At 41.5% G+C, this 18204-nt stretch overlaps 1 protein-coding gene across 1 annotated transcript in view; it reads right to left on the bottom strand.

Annotated features, from left to right (window-relative positions):
* DLGAP1 (DLG associated protein 1) overlaps positions 1–18204 on the bottom strand; it is a 104940-nt gene that overhangs the window by 73829 nt on the left and 12907 nt on the right. Inside the window, exons 2-3 of the mRNA XM_035124393.3 lie at positions 14527–14741; positions 1900–2077 (exon numbers count right to left, since the gene is read on the bottom strand). Coding sequence (XP_034980284.1) covers positions 1900–2077; positions 14527–14741 — 393 coding nt within the window. The remainder of the gene's footprint in view (positions 1–1899; positions 2078–14526; positions 14742–18204) is intronic.

Here is an 18204-nt window from a genome sequence, read left to right as displayed (position 1 = left end):
AGAGATGCCTCATAGCATGCAGCTTAGCTCCAGCTGTTTTTCTCTGATGGACCCTTTCCAAACTGTCCCAGGCTTGCTTAGCATTTTCAGCATTTTGCACATAGGGCAGTTGCGTAGCATCACAGCTCATGGCAATGGCACATAGAGCCTTATTGTCTTTCCTGGTTTCTGCTGCAAACCTCTGTGCTTCAGCTGCTGAATTATCAGCGACAGGGGTTGGAGGATTTAACACACAAGTCCATAAATCCTTTCCCAGCAACCACATTCTGGCCCTTTCTCTCCACTCTGCATAGTTGTCGCCATTCAACCTCTGGAACGGCACGACAAATGACTCCTGTAGCTGCTCCGCCATCTTGTCTACTCCCGGGCTCCGTGTCCAGCACTGTACTGTACTCACTCAGAATAGCTGACGTTGCTCCTCCGGGTAGACTGCGGATCCCAGCCTCTAGTCCAGGGTCTTTCTGCTAGCGAGTGCATCTGTTAATTGCCGACTGCAAAACAACAGGTTTCTCCCAGCTAGCTCTTTACACCGGCTTTCTCCAAGGCTTTTACAGCTGCAATCACCTTTTATTGCTTTGGTGATTGATTAAGTTCAGGACCTCTTATCTCCCAGAACCTGTCACCCAGAGCCTGTGACAGGTGGATCCATGACCTGTGACCCATAACCTGTGACGAATATAGGACTCCTTTGAGTTGTTTATGACTCAATTAGGAGCCACTAATTACCGCCCGGCACGCTTTCTCTAGCGCCTCTGCTCCGTAGACCCGGGCTGGCAGTAAAACACACAGCAGAGTTCTTCTTCTTCTCACACACAGCGGAAGCTTGTATAGCCGTTGGATAAAAAGCCTCTTAAGAACACACAGAGTCCAAAGTGTTCTAATAACTACTGGAGTTTATTCTACAGAGAAAATAACAAACAACCTGGTGAGAGCGCAGACATCTTGCGACCGTCTCCCAGGCAAAAACGAAACCAACTGATACACACAGAAACACTTCTAGCACATTCTGTAACATGATATCTTCCTCAGTGGTCAGGTGCTACACAGTACACAGTTAACCCCTTCGGTTACTTGTTATTCCTCACAGTCTCAAACATATTTCAAATTACCCAGGGATGGGGTGCTGGGGTGTGTGTGTGTGTGTGTATCACAGGGAGAGAATCTGCCTGAGGCTATCTATTCAACAACTCACTCCATGGCTGAAATGGTTCATTTTTACTTGTAAAGTTAGCCACACTTACCCATGCGGCCAGTGTTGCATTAACCTTGGTTGTTGTTGTTTTTAGAAATAATAACTGTGGGAATATTTGCAACATCATTGTCCATTCAGCTAATGTGAGAGACTGAACAGATCCATGCGTGGAAATTTTTCACCTTACATTATACTGATCAAACATACATGCAAATCATGCCATCGGTCTTGAAATGGGCTACAGATGGAATAAAGAAACAAGTTATCTAAAAGATGAACAAATGGAGGGGGAACCAAATATACCTATTTCCCTGGAGAGCCACCATCTGTGGCTTGTCCAGCACTAACTACAAAAAGTTTCTTCAAAGTGGTTTACTTTTCTCAATAGACGTGAATGGCAACTGTGAATATATCGGAGAAAGTAAAGGGGGAAATAGTGAACGAGAACAGTTGTGAACTACATTCAGGTGGTGGTTAAACCTGTTTGCTGCCCCTGGTCAACCCACCCATTGAAATCCAGCCCGCTTCTATCAGCATACACCCATCATGAGTAGGATGGAATACTGAGGATTTGATTTTAAACAAGTGGTTTTTTTAAAAAAAATCAAGCCATGCAATTAGTCACATATTTGCTTTCACTTGAGAACTACTCAGGCTGGCAACTGATGCCAACCTTGTTTTCTCAGTTTTGCACGCATGTCACTCACCTGACTAATAGTGCTCATGGCCCTCATGTAGCTCTCATTCCGGGAACGGAATTTGGGAGAAGTAAGCAGAGCTGCAGGGTCCAGGCTATCCAAACTCCTATTGATTGAAACTTCGCTCACTGCCCTCAAGTAACTGTGGCTTCGGATCTGAAGCTTTGGAGAATGTTCACTAGATATCCTTGAAGGGGGAAAAAAAGCAGGAAGAAGTCATCCCATCATATCTACATTTCTAACCGCTGATCAGCACTGACAATACTTTGCAACATGAGTGAACATAGGTTCCAAGCAAAATAATGTACAGCCCCCTAACACACACACACACACACACACACACACACGAAAAAACAAGTATCCCCATGTCATTTATAAATTCAGTACAGTACAGTAGAGGAAGTGGGCTGTTCCAGTTCATTTGCTCAAGTCATCTTCCTTCTAATTCTAAGGACAAGCCTGTCACAACAGCACCATCTGCATTACACTTATTGACAGCATAGTCTAAAGCAAGGCTTCTTGTTGTAATAACCGCCCAAGTGGTTAGTTCCTTCATGGCATCTTGACAAGCAGTGCAACAGCATCAATTTGACACAAGGAGACTGCAATAGGTGCCTTTTTTTTAAGCGAATGGAAGCATAAAAATAAACTGACTTTTTAAAAAGCATTTTTTTTAGTTTTTGAGAAGCAAACTGTATTCAGTGCTTAAAGTGTGATCCATCTTCCTTGTGATTTTGATCACTGCTCTGAGGAAATAAAGAGGAGAGCAGTTGCAGAAACAAGTCATGAACCCTTAAAGAACATCACAGAGGTAACTTCCATGGAATTCTGAACTGATGAAATGGGAGGCAGTAGAACTGAGCAGCTAGCGAAAACTGTGGCAGATTAAGTCAATTCCTGAAGGACATGGGTCAGAACTAGACATTTGGTAGCATATACAGTATATGGAATAGTCAATCCTGTGTTTTAGAAACATTATTGATATAAAATATGAATGTTTCTAAAGGCTATGCCATGAATACTTGCTGAATACCTTTTTATTATTTCTTGGCACTGATGTAGCAAGGTCTTTCTACGCTAGAGAAGGATGCTTTTGCTAAGCTAGCAAAAAGTATCCTTTTGCTAAGTTCATGTCAAAAGGCTCCTGGTGTGCTTGTCTACTCCCTCACAGCAGCAGTCATGGCACATACCTGCAAAACTTTTGTAGCTATACTTGCATATGAATTGTAGTTTATATAACATATGTGATGATTTGTACAGGTAGCAGATGGGGTCTTTGCTACTTATTGATTCGTTCTGTTCTTAAATTATGGGATACATCCTAAACAGAAGAATCAATACCGTAAGTGCTGGAGATGATGATGATGATCATCATCATTTTATTTGTATGCTGCCTTTCCACAGTTAAAACAATGCTCAAGGTGGCTTACAATATACAATATGAAAAGATTTACATAATTACAAACCTAGCAAAGTAGTCATAAAAATAAATAAAACACATTAAAAACTACATAACCAAACTGAACAATGATACCAGTTATCACAGGTGAAACAACGGCTACAACCAAGTAACTTTGTCTGGTAAAGGGTCTCAATAAATGAATGTGATAAGAAACCAATGTGTTTTTTGGATAGGTTCTTCTGACAAGTATACAAGGGACTGAAGTGGAGATAATCAATATGCTTCTATCTGCAGGGAAATGTAGAGTACAGATAATTGTGAGAACCAAGTTTTACATGAAAGGGGAAGCTTCTGGATGAGGATGTACTTCCTCGGGAAAACATCAAAGTTGATCGGCACATGCTAATCCAGAGATAATCCAGAGATAGTCCATAGAGATAGTTACTACAAAACAATGATCCAAGACCACTAAGTGGGTGGGGGTGGAAGGTGCAAACCAACCCAGGAGACTGAAAACCTGGCAAGTGCCTTTGAGTGGGGCTCACTCTATGCTTTAAACAGAGCCCCTGAGCCAAGGTAAAGTGAGGTGGCTGTCCTGGGAGGTAGGATCCACAAAGCGGGTGGGCACATCCAACCTCCAAGGAATGCATCGCCCACAGGCAGTGCCACACATTCATTGGAGTCCAGAAATGCCTCCTCAACTGCATCCCCACTGTCGGTGCAGGCACACCAGCACTACAGTGGCTGGCCTGTGCTGTGGTAGGTTATGGGGAGAGGTGGTAAGATGGCACAGGTGGAAGGCACTACTGCAAGGGATGAGGAGAAGGCTGCAGGGAGGGAGGAAGGGAGGGAAAAGCAGCACAGCCTCAATGGATCCCGACCCCACTCGGCTCTAGCCTCCTCCCTAAGTTTGCATTGGAAATGGAGCACAGGAAAGAAATGCTGAAATATTAGAAACACTTCTGTTTTTCTTAAAAAACTTTTTCTCTGCATCTTGATTAAAACTTGGTAGGGCTGCAAAATGGCAGGCTAAAACTGCTGCCCCGTAACTCATTCATCAGCTTTATCCATCTTTCCTATGTTGCAATGGTCTTGTTTTGTTTAGAACGTATTTGGGTGTCATCACAATGGTAGATGGTAGGCTTGGTAGAGCCGCTGCACGGGGGCAGGATAAAGTTGCCACATCCAGCCTGTGGCTATTTGTCACCTGTTGGTCATACCCCATTCACCATTAATGATGGAATTATGGCTGGAAATGACCCAAATATATTCTAAACAAAAAAGGATTGCCACTGGAACAGAGGAAGGATTTAAATCTAAGCAATCTAAATCACTGATTTAGTTTTTGTTTTAATTCAAGTTTTCCATTTGCAATTCATATATTTCCTGAACAAATATGCATACTAATTGTGCATTTTAAAATGTGCATACTAATCAGTGGCCATGACAAGTAAAAACATGTTTGTTTGCAATGCATTTCAAAAACCGTTGATCATTCTGCCCACTTGTCTTTTCCGCTACAGAATTATATCTGGTTCGGGAGAAGAGGAGGAATTAATTGATTTCTGTTTGTCTCTCTCTCTTCCTGTGCACACATGCAAGGATCCAAAGAATTAAGACAGGCACTGTATTAAGTATTATTCTATCTCTCCTGAAATGAAATGCTTCAGAATGCAGAAAATGTATATTCAAACTACTCCCAACTCACTTTAAAATGACAGTCTGCCTTCACCCCAAGAAAATTGTCAAGTAATCATTTGAAGAGCCCAAAACTTTCCAGAAGAGCAGAACTTTTCAGAGCAACAAAAGACACAACAGCTGGAATAAGCCTAAAGTTTACTAGTCATGCTGGCTTCATACCACAGAGCGATCAAATGAACACCCTTAGGGATTGAGGGAGAAAGTGGGCTGATGTCAAGTCATCAGGCCCTCAGCCAATCAATTCAGCAAATATGAGAAGAGGATGCCTATACACAAGAGTTTGACTATGCAAAGGGACGTCTATGGAGGAAGTCTACATGCATATGTCAATATGCGCACAGGACCCCTTTGCACAGGTGGCTGATGATAATGGTGGCCACCAGTTGCAACAGCGGTGGGGTGAGCCCATGTGATGCTCTCTTACATTCTTTTAACCTGTGACTGTGTTCATCTGAACCCCCTAACTTATAGGAGAAACAGTGTGAAAAAGTTGGGCTTGAGAAGATGATTCACACCCAAGCTCATGACTTGAAATCCAGTTAAGGACAACACTCTCCTCTAGGAAGAAGTCTGTGCAGTATGATGAATATGTGTTCCACCAAATCTAATCACTGAACATACTATTCATTGAAGTCCTGCAAGAAAAGAGAGGCTAATGACTGATCCGACACTCAACGAAGGAAGAAATGCAGAGAAGAACCCTGTACAAAGGGTTTATATGGAACCACCCTTGACATTCAACTAGTATTTTGGGTTTTTTGTTCTTACCGTATTACTACAGCAACAAATATTTGACTAATTTCTTCAGTAGCTGCTCAATAGTCAAATGTTTAGCCCAAAGCTGAGCCTACAGGGGCATCTTATGTGGATTGTCAAGAGGCAACAGCCACAGATATATGCCTGAATAATTCCCTGCTGTGGGTGTCTTTTGTAGGAGCCAATTACAAACATGCTATCTAAAAGTATCCAGAGAGAAAACTGTTCTTGAAGCAGGAACATCACACTTTTGCTTAACCTTTAAAATCTGTTCTGTCTATCCTCCCTGGAATTGCAAGGGACCATCTGCTCATGTCTTAACTGCTCATCCTTTCAACACTCAGCATGCAGGTCAAACTATGGCAAATGCAGAATATGCCTCGCAAGCACTTTTAAAGGTATGTCCTGAATGTAAATAATGTAAACAAACATCTCAAAAAGAATGGCGAGAGTTACAAGGGAGCATTTACATTAAGGGCAAAACTACATGCAACTAAAGGCTGCTTTTCTCTCCAGAGATGATATATGATATGATATAAAATATAGAGACTTGTATCCTTTCTCTCTCAGATAAAAATAGTTTTGGAGAGCTGTCTCCAATATGAAAGAACTAACTCTCTCTCTCTCTCTCTCTCTCTCTCTCTCTCTCTCTCTCTCTCTCTCTCTCTCTCTCTCTCTCTGCATATCTGGCAGTTAGTACCGTACTGTGAATCTTCAGCAATAATATTTTGCCCTGATGCAAATATTTCTCAAAAAGCAAGGTATAGATTTACAAAATAAAAAAAATAAGTTATGTATCATGTTTTTATTATGCTATAATTTTGTCAGTAACAAATGAAAGGAAAGGATTAATGGCTGCCACTGGCCCTCCTGCAATTTGTAAAAAGGTAAAAGAAAAGGTACCCCTGACCATTAGGTCCAGTAGCGGACGACTCTGGGGTTGCGCGCTCCTCTTGAGCTTAAAGAACCTCCATTGAACTTCTGAAAGCAATCTATAAACTCCTCTATATGTAAACATAAGAGATCTTTATCAGCCCTCTTGGACCTTTACACAGACTTGTACTACACAGGTAACAACTTGCAACTTACATATATTCCATATATTATTCCATCCGAGCAATAAAAAAAGTTTTTATTGCTCGGAGCACTACAAAAACCTGTAAACATGCTTGACCAGAGATCACAGAGCAGGCCAGTTTCTAAAATCATTGTCTATATAATGCCTTAGAGAACCTGTACTGAATGATACCCATGCTCTCTTCAAACAAAAACTTTTCATGCCCCACTGCTAAAAAATTGTCTATTGTTTTGATGTGAATAATTCAGCTGCAGTATTTATGGTATTATTATTTAATTAATTATTTAAATATTTTACGTTAATGACAAATGCAATTTTGAAACTCCTTCCAAGAAACGTTATATTTGTTGAAGTAAGAAAGAAACAGCCCAGAACCAAAAATTATCTCAGCATACCAGGGGAAAATGCCACTTCAGTTTTAATTTTGGGAGGAATGAAAGCAAGGTGCATGAGGTCCTGGGAGTTATTTTACACCTGCAATTCTTCAATTTTGTCAAGCAAAGGATCACAAGAAGATTCTGAATTATTACTGGAAGGGGAGTTTGGCAGGCAAGTGCCTAATTTGGAACGGCTTAGGGAGCTGGGTATGTTTAGCCTGGAGAAGAGAAGGTTAAGGGGTGATATGATAGCCATGTTCAAATATATAAAAGGATGTCATATAGAGGAGGGAGAAAGGTTGTTTTCTGCTCCTCCAGAGAAGCGGACACGGAGCAATGGATTCAAGCTACAAGAAAGAAGATTCCACCTAAACATTAGGAAGAACTTCCTGACAGTAAGAGCTGTTCGACAGTGGAATTTGCTGCCAAGGAGTGTGGTGGAGTCTCCTTCTTTGGAGGTCTTTAAGCAGAGGCTTGACAGGCATATGTCAAGAATGCTTTGATGGTGTTTCCTGCTTGGCAGGGGGTTGGACTGGATGGCCCTTGTGGTATCTTCCAACTCTACGATTCTATGATTAACACAGACGTCATTATCACTATTTTTGGTGTGATGATAATAATAATAATAATAATAATAATAATAATAATAATAATAATGTCCTTGAAGTAAATTCCAGGATTGTTTGCAGGGTAGTATTCCTGACAGGCTAAAGGTGAGCATGCATTAAGACATTATTCAAAATTGCATCAAAGCAAAATATTATTGCTGAAGATTTGCAGTACTACCTGTCAGATATGCAAAGAGAGACAGACAGACAGACAGACAGAGAGTTCTTTCATATTAGAGACAGCTCTCCCAACATGTAATGTACAGAGAGCTTCTCTGTCAACCTACTGAGTAAAAAACAAACATGGTTGCCAATCTGGTTTCATTAAAATAAAAAAGAGGTTTCGGGGATTGTTCTTGACAAGGCTGCAAGCGCTCACAGATGACAAAGTCAATTAAAATTAGCTGGACTCTGTGGACTCCCATAGGCATAGCTTTGGGGATCACAAGCAATAGCCTTACCAGGTAATATGGTATGTCAGGATAATAGCCCTGACAACTGAAGATTATTTACAGTTTCATTTCTTTTCAAAGCCAGTTTTTAAATCCTTTAAACAACCAATAATATTTTTGTTTTTTGTGATCTTTGTTTGGCAATATCAAGGGATTTTCTAGTTTGTATATGAAGTGGGTGCTTACACTACTGTATTAACACCTGCTTCATATACAAACTAGAAAATTCTTGAATATTTTTTAAAAACTCTTTTTAAAAAGCAAATAACACATACCACTTTGCAAAGAACTCAAATGTATTACAGTGCTTGGAAATTAATACTGTGCCTGCTGCTATGGTTGCTAATCAGAAAAATACATTAATGGTCAGATAATGTTTTCAGTGCAGCCATCAATGCTTCAGCCATGTAAAAATCTTAGAAATCAAAAGTTCCAACATCTTGTTTTCTTGGATCTTAGCTGACATTCTATATCTGCATATTGTTACAGATCTGTGGGTGTTAAATGCTCGGGTTTAATAAATGTTAGGATTTAATTAGAACTGGTATGTTAGGACTTGTAACAGCCAGACTCGTGGATTTGAGATATGGGTTAGCCACTGTTAATATGTGAATAACCTAGGCACACTTCCTGGGTTGTGTGTGGGACATTATAATCCCATGGAATCAACATGTGTAGCAGCTAATTAACTCAGGTAATTTTCTCGTGAGGTGACCCCCTCCAGATAAGCCATTTAGGCAACACAAAGGGATGAAAGGGGCAAATCTCATTTGCAAATGAGTTGGTTTCCTCCCTCTCTCAAGGGCTAATTGTGAATAGGTGTGACAAGCTAATCCACTTTGAAGTAATGAGCTTTATCACATCAAAGGAGGGACATTCCCCTGGGTTAAAAAAGAGGATTTAGGCTAGCGCAGAAACTATGGGGTTAGGGCTGGGGAAATATAACTAGCAAGCACAGAGGGAACTATTATGGTGGGTTGTGCCCCTGCAGTGCAAGAGAGGTTGCACAGAAAGAATGGTGCCGAGCTTATTGTTGCTGCCGCCATGATTTCCTCCACGGAAAGCTCCAGGTTGTATATATGTGTAAATAAAACATATATCAAAAAGACCCTAGCCTCTGCATAATTTTTCAAAGGAAGCCCTAACCCTCGGTAGCATGCCTGCAACCTCTGTAATTTCATCCAGTTGCTAGGCAGATATTGGGGTGGCATGTAACGCTATGTTCATATTTGCTTGGGCAAATACAGCAGCATCTCCATGGAAATATATACTTCACAGTGTATTTCTCAGAAGCAGAAGACTGAAGAAGAAGAAAACTCTTGAATTTTCAGAATTTCAATAATGCACAAATGAGCAGGGGTCTTGCATGCCACGCAGCTTATGCCTCACTGCCTCAAGAAGCCCTGCCCACAGCCACAGCCTGCTGAAAGATCTCCCTGCCCAACCCTTTTAGCTAATTCCTAGAGAGATGGTGGCAGTAGAAACAGAGGATTCCTATTCACTTGGCCCTGCAGCCTCTGCTACCCCCTACCCACCCACCCCTAAGCACAGGGATTTTGGCAGCCATGCTTTCCCCTTCTGATGGATTCATGAACATTTTTAGCCAGGCTGCTAAATTGGAAATCTCTCTCCAACTTACACTAGGCCCTGCAAATCCTAAAGAAGCCCTCCTTATACCGTTGGCTCACCTAAGATTTTTTTTCAATGGGTTCTGCTACACACTTTAACCTAATGCTAGCACCAAACATAGCATCCATTTCTTGAGCACCTTGCCAAAATGGGGGGCATCTGCCACTGGGTGATAATCATTTATAATCATGGGTCCAGTGAGGTCTTCCTTAAGGAGAATTCTTCGGGGGAAGGCATGTACATTAAATGTACTGCATAATATGTATGTAGCCCATGTATTTTCAGATGGCCTGTTGGCAACCAATCTGTTTCCTTTTGCATAATTATCAAGAATTCTTTTGACTGACTACTAGATGAAGAAGGCATTAGTAGCCATGACTGCCCCCTAAAGTGTGCTGATTTTGTGGGATGGGTTTTAATGGGTAGGAGAGGATATATTAACTGCAATTTATCCCTCCAGGCACCCATATGTGTGGGTTGAACAGAGTTTCAAAATTCAATCCAGCAAAATTAAAAAAACATAGGAATTAAGTTGTAAAACCTTGTTTTGAGCAAGTCCAGCTATGAATTAAGCTGGCTTCTGGCTTCTTACCCCACTTCACAAAGAATCAGACAGCAGCCTGGGAAGTAAGTGTAAAAATATGACTGACTTACATATAAACTTGCATTGCTCCACAGCCATGACAGCAGTAAAAACCATGCAGGTAAAATACTTATATTTACAGTATAACAAACTTCAGCCATGTGCCTAAAGCTGGAGCAAGTCTACATCCAGTGCTGGTCAAAGGAAGAGAGAGAGGAACAGGGAGTACTATACAGTGGTACCTCTGGTTGCGAATGGGATCCGTTCCGGAGGCCCGTTCACAACGTGAAAAGCCCGCAACCTGAAGCGCCGTATCTGTGCAGGTGTGAGGTGCGATTTGGTGCTTGGGCACATGCGCAAAGCGTGATTTAGCGCTACTGTGCATGCACGAATAGCGAAACCCAGAAGTAACCCTTTCTGGTACTTCTGGGTTGCCGCGGGACGCAACCTGAAAAAACATAACATGAAGCAAACATAACATGAGGTATGACTGGAGAGGAGGGGAAATTACATCAGACAGAGCCCTCTATGCCAACTGGATTTCTAGGGTCTGAATATCTGCCTATCAGAAATACAGCTCTGTGGACATAGTCCCTTATCATGCTAACAGATTTTTATGCTACCCCTATAAATTGGTATATATTAATAAAGAGTGCCTTTTTTAGGAAATGGTTTCGGACATAATTTTGTTAATGCTGGTTAACATGCTTTGCTCATCTATTTATATAATGACACACACACACACACACACACACACACACACACACACACACACACCAGGATTAATTTTTGAATCCTGGACAGATTTTTTCCAAATCAATTTTAATCACACCAGCTTTCTTGTTTGAAAAACATTTTAAAAAACACCACCACAGGCAAATTTTGCCATCTGAAAGAAAGAAACAACTTCTCATTTCCTAGTAGGATAATAGGAGCAGAGCAGCGGAGGTGTGGATTTCATGTTCAGAGCAAGCTGTGTTTTATTCAGAATTTTAACCACAACGTTCAAAATGTGTTCTTTAACCACATGGAAACGATGGCATGGTGAACAGCTTGTAGGAGGGAGATTGTGAGGTAGGATTAGAAAGGGATGGGGGTGAAATTCAGGAGAAACAGCCTCTCCTTAGATGTGGACTATTGCAAAGCTCTGATTTTATATTTTGCTACTCATATATAAAGCAGCAACAATACATAAATTTTCTGTTTCCCCACCATTCCCCAGAAAATAATGAACAAGAAGAACAACTGGATGGGTGGGAAAGCATGACATTTAGTACCTTTATGGGGCAGAAATTATTGTAAGCGCAGGAGGGAACATTCCTACAGTGGATGAAAAAAATGTGGATTCTTTACTCATGGCTTTTTTTTTAAGTATTAAAAGGACAGAGAGCAGTGTACAATAAAACACTTTCCATCCAAAGTTTTACAGTAATTATACTTGTAATATATCTAATACAGTGACTTCTAACTGGAAAAGTAAGATCCAACCCCAGTGGATTTAGGCTGTTCTATGAACAAATGATAAGAACTATGCATGATTTGTCCCCTCTTTTGAGATCAAGAAGGGATGCTCCGTTTGTGTGTGGCAAAATATTCTCAATGGAAGCCTAACTCATAAGGAATGAGAACCAGAAAAAGCATTCAAGTCCAAACAGAGTATAGAACATGGGTCGGCAAACTAAGGCCCGGGGACTGGATCTGGCCCAATTGCCTTCTGGATCCGGCCTGTGGACGGTCCGGGAATCACCGCGTGGATTGGCGTGGGATACTGATCGTTCGAGCTGTGCCATTTCTTCCCCCCTCTCCCTCACACACACCACGGCGGCGCCTCCTCCCTCCCTCCTCCTGGCTTCTCCCCACCCTGCCTAAAGGAGGAAGGGGGCTGGGCTTTGTTGAGCTGAGCACCATTTTAAGCAGCCCCTCTCCGGAGCCAGCCCTTTTGCGCTGCTCATCGTCCCGCCGCCGCCAGCCCTTGCTGCTTGCAAGGCACAGGTAAGCAGCCACCGGGCCTCGTCCGGTGCTGTGGAGAAGGGAGGGGAGAGTCGGGGGGGGGTCCCCCAAAATATAGTCCAGCCTCCCACAAGGTCTGAGGGACAGTGGACTGGTCCCCTGAGGAAAAAGTTTGCTGACCCCTGAACTATAGAATATAAGGTTTCTGGAAGTATCCCCTCCATGCTCATAGCTGCAGAGTATACTTCTGTTCAGCATAGCCATCTTTCCTAGAATCTATTCTGGGCACCATATGTTCTTCACTGTTTGACAATGGCAAACTATAAATTAAACAAACAAGCACACTTTTATTAACCTGAGGCTTGCTGATAGAACAACTTGACACTGTTTCTGGGAAAGACAATTCACCTACTATAGGACTTGTTTAACCAGCAAACTACTTTATTTTAAACACTAGAGTACGTATATCGCGCTGAAGAACACAGATCATATCACATTACTGTGAGATTATATAACTGTGATAACACAAGGATTTTGCATTTACCTTTTTGCTGGGCATTTTTGATTACCATCTTTGTCAACATGGACAACTTCGGGCCGTGCAAAATGACCCGAATAGTATTCTGCTTTATTTTGTTTTGGGGGAATACCCAACCTGAAACACTGCAGAGCCTTATGGCATGCTTTTTAATCATTAGGTAGAGTGAAGAGGTCAGAAAGGAGCTGGAAGCCATCCATCCAGACTGTGCCCCCTAAGCTAGTCTCTGCCCTCAGGAAGATGTTGTCTTGTTGCTAATGTTAAAATAAGTTTCAAAGGGATCTTGTCCATTGCCCGAGGCAGCAAAATGTCTCAGGTCAGCCATGCCCAAGAAACTAGACAGCTGTCAGCAAGCAGCTACCTTAACTCACACAGCACAAACTAGAGAAACAAGGTTAGCAGTATAAGGCATGAAAGCCAAATTTAGCTTCCTAAAGTTTCCTCCTCACTGGGCTGATTCACCATGGGCTGATTCACTTCAGTCTCATGTGAAAAGAGGTAAAAACGGGGATAATCTGAATGTACACGCCTTGTCTTGCTTAAATTCCTCCTACCAGAAGAGGGAAGCTGATCATCCTGAATATTTGTCTCTAGGGTCAAGGGTACAACAGTTTTGTTTTTTAAAAAAGTGCTTCTGCCTACAGCCTACATTAAACCTAAAATGTGAAGTGTTAATTTTATTCATTTATAAAACGAGCTCAGGCGGATCCTTTGAGACAGCTTATAGTCACAAATTGAAAGCATAATGCAGCCATCTACAAACATAACAGAGCAACACAGGGGAAGATTAAACCATTTCAAAAAGCTATGGAGTCCACCATGTCTTTCAAGGTAGGAAATTCTACAGCCTGAGTGCTGCAAAGGCCTCTATCAACTGCTAAGGCATCTATTCTGATTCCCAGGCAACTGCAGTGCATGGCAAAACCTCGGACAAACGATAACAGTATAAAAACGCAAACACAATTAAACCAACCTGTATATCATTTATGTGACTTATCAAGGAGCTGTGATTTGATGTAACCAAGCTGGGTGCGCATACACAACATATACTATAACACCCAAGGAAGAGGTAATTTTAGGGGTCGTATGCTGCTGTCTAACAGGCCTAGAATACATAGGATTATGTCTAATTTCACATTCCTTACTCATGCTAAGTGCTGCTAGAATAATAGTAGAAATGGTATTTAAGGGTTTCAGAATGTGGCGACCCCACCTCCCTAGCTCTGCAAGGTATTATGACACCAAGTCTGAAATATATTGAAATGTACAGTATTGGTAAGGCAGGCATATCAACACATAGTTGGAACACCATAGTTGATACCTCCTACTCACATGGGCGTAGCCAGTACTTTTTTTTGGGGGGGGGGCAGAACTGTCGTGATTGGTCAGTTAGTTAAATATTTCTATTGTTTTACTTGATCTAGGGGCAGCTGCCCCCCTGCCCCCCCTTGGCTATGCCCATGCCTACTCAATCCCTATTTGCTAGTGCAGAAATGTTACTGAAATGGTCATAGTTTGAATTTCACTATTGTTAATAATGGTTCTTTCTTAAAATGTCTCACTTGAGAGTGGTGAGTTCTGTAAGCGATGGCTGGGTGGCCTTGAGATAACTCTCCCTTCGTGCAGCAATCTTTGGAGATGGCTTTGGGCTCGTGTCTGAGTCCCCGCTGTCTTCATCCCCCATGGCTTTGATGTAACTGCCACTACGCATTCGCCGGCATGGGATCTCATCATCTTTGCCATGTGGAGTATACCCAGACCATTCATCTTGAGGAACCTGTAATACAAACAAAATGCAATGCTTTTTAAAAAAATCTCCATATAATAATATATGGATTTTTTTTAATTTTTTTTGAAATAAAGTTAAAAATACAGGCAACAAAAAGGAAGAGCACACCTAACAGTATATCAAGTTAACTAATTTAGGGAATCTAAATTAGTATCTGAAGAAGTGTGCATGCACACAAAAGCTCATACCAATGACAAACATTGTTGGTCTCTAAGGTGCTACTGGAAGGATTTTTTTAAATTTAGGGAAGAAAGAGAGCTGACTACAACCTTTAATATACCATGAGGGAGCTTGTGCAGCATTTAGAGCAAAACCAAAGAGAAGCACACTAAATGTGGAGTATTCACTTGTATAAATAATGCAGCCAAATAATATTAAGGGGAAAAAGTACATATAAGCAGTTGTATATAATTGGAAAATGATCAAATGCTTGAAGTGCCTTCACATAGGAAAAACAAAAACAAACCAGAAATCCTGGCATTATAACATCTTTAAAAACTGGGAGCAAGTTTATATTACTCTACTGCTCTTTAGAAGGTTGTTTGGGCATCCTCTAATTGTGTGTTCTACGTGACTGCTGTTGTAAACAATTGCTTCAGAAGGTCTTTGTGCAGGAATACCTTGTCATTAGATCCAAAATGATGAAGAAGCATAGTTTTATTAGAAGTTAAAGGGAATGTGGAGAAATTCCTCACAGTAAAAAAACCCATGCATTGTTTGACATTCCCACCAAAAGTGAAAGTATGAACCTATCTATCCACATACCCTTCCAACAATACTGATGGTAGTTACTGTATATATATTGGATATATATTGGATGAAGCCTTGCAGGGCTAATATGGCACCTACTGGCGACCTTGTACTGCTCTTCCTTCGTATTTTTATTGATTGATTGATATGGCTGCAAAATAGGTCCAGATACAACACCAAACATCTTATTCCAAAGATTCGCTCCCACATACGATGGATTGTGATCTGCAAACGGCATTTGGAGGGTATTATAAATAGATTATGTCAGAGCTTTAGTTGAAGAAGCAGCAGCTTCTGGGAAGGATTCAAAAGAAGTGAGTGGGTGCTTGGTTGCCTGCTGGATGCGAGTCTAGCTAAGAAAGTGACGTAATTGCAGGTACTGCTACAAAGACAGAGAAAATTGGTTTAGCTTTTCTCAAGACCTGTATAGGAGAGATTTCCCTTTATCCAACAAATCAAACAATCCTTATCCTCTCATAACTATTCAAGTGTGACGCACTTGGAGACTGTTGTGTGCTTCATGGGATGATGCAAAACTGACATTAGCAGAGATAATTCCTCTTCTTTCTCAGTTTATAACAAAATTCGGTCATATTGAAAGAAGAGCTACTCTAAAAGCAAGAGGAGTGCTTGCAAAATATAGGCCCAGTTTGCAAATAGTGCTAAACCAAACCATGGCTTAACACAAATGAGCAAATGTGTGGGTGCTTCCTCCAGACCTGCTGGTGCTGCTGCTCTGTCTGGGTCTATGCCACGGTTTGGCTCAGCGTCATGTCGAAACCAGGGCTCATGAGTGGCAGGGGTATGGGAATCTACATGTTTCCTCATTTGTGCTAAGCCATGGTTTGGCTTAGTGTTACCTGTAAACTGTAAATGTTACAGTACTGGATGCACTCAAAAAGCTCTAAATGAAGAGTGGTTGCCCTGTTCCTTGGAATTAAAGAACATGTCATTCTTGTACAATATGACTCTCCAATGCATGCGTGGAAGATTTCCTTAAAAAACAAAAGAACTGAGTAGCCACAGCTTTCATTAGCCAGTTCTTACATGGAGACTTATAATGCTTTTTACCCAAAATAGTTAATTTATAAAAATTTTGGTTAAGCAGATATCTAAGATATGAAGATTCTAGGAGGCAGCCCTGTTTGATGTCGTATTGTGTTTTAATTTGTTGGAAGCTGCCCAAAGTGACTGGGGGGAACCCAGTCAGATGAGTAGCATATAAATGAATAATAATAATAATAATAATAAGTCCAACCTTCAGTAGCTGCATGGCAACCAGTACAAAACAATTACATGTGTGTGTGTCTTTGTGTGAATAGTTTTGCTTACAGGGGGCTAAAAAGCAAGTTTGGCTTAGCAGACAGGCAATGTCAGCATTCTGGACTTTTGCTGCTTTAAACTTCGGGCCTATGCAAAGGCAGGATGTTATCATGCACATCATAAAGAGGAAAGTATTGGAACAAACTTGGGTTTGGGCTATATTACTTTCACAACCCAGTGGCATTCTAGAGCCTGTGGTATAGGAGAGTGCTTCACCACCCCATGTGTATAAAGAGGTAGTTCTGTCTCAGTATCAATTTGGAGAAGGCAATTTGTGTGGAGAAGCCAACTGAGGAGAAGCCCTAGCAGAACCAAGAAGACCAGGAAAACCAATTGGTATGTGTACTTGTATGAGTATACATTTTGTGTGTGTGCTCTATCCCTCATTTCCAGGGTTATTCATTAGGGAAAGAACATCCTTGCTGTAACATTTGGTCAGTAAATAAACCCTCATTTCTTGTCTGGTATTCTTGCATTCCCTTTTTTGCAAAGAAAAGATCCAGCGCTAAGTGTCTCAGATCTGGTCAACCCTGGCATGCATAGCAAGGCTGTTGTTTAAAGTTCACAACCCAATTCCACTACAAACTGGGTCTGTAACAGCATGTGCTAGTAGTGTTAACCTATTGGCTCCATCTTGAACATAGGTAAAAACCTATACTCAGAATGGGTGTGTCTGTCATGAGATACTGTGCCTTTTTATCCTCTCAAGAGAAGTCACACCAGACTGTTTTTGTACACTGCTGCAATTTATTCACCAAACTCCAACATACACAGTAGCTACCTGGACCAAATGTGGACCGTTCCAAAATAAAGCAGATAGTATGGACACAGCAAGGGATGGGATTTTTTGTGTGAACAGCTCTCAGTTTCAGTTGGCTTTGAAAAAGCCGTGAGGGCAAAATCATGAAACCAATGGTTGCTAATGAAAACCACTGTCCAGGCTTTATAAGCCAGGCCCACAACACTGGAGGGCAGAAATAATGGGAAATGGGGATGTAGAAAGACCCAGGAGGCAATGCACTGGGAATGGCTGCGTTTAATTCTGGTCTGAATCACCAGGCTCTTTAAACTACCTGAACCCTGTAGAATGGCACAGAAAATGGCCCCTATGTTCCTCTTCAGTTTATGGATTCCTATGAGGATACCGCCTCAAACAATAATAAAGGTTAGTAGCTAGAAGCTATTGGCCACTGACCAATGTAACATGGTCACAGCAGCCAGCTGTTGGATGTATCTGTATCCCCCCCCCCAAACTCAGCTCTGTGATTGTTACACTACAGAACACAGATCCTGTATTATTATTATCTTTTATTAGCGGGTCCTGGTCCTGGCTATGACCCTTGACAGACATACCCTGGTTATCCTCACCCTTACAGGT

This window comes from Zootoca vivipara, chromosome 8 (assembly GCF_965207765.1).
Source record: "Zootoca vivipara chromosome 8, rZooViv2.hap1.1, whole genome shotgun sequence".
In the NCBI taxonomy this organism is placed as follows: Eukaryota; Metazoa; Chordata; class Lepidosauria; order Squamata; family Lacertidae; genus Zootoca; species Zootoca vivipara.
The sequence above is the reverse complement of the archived record's forward strand: the minus strand, read 5'-3'. Positions and strand labels throughout refer to the sequence as shown.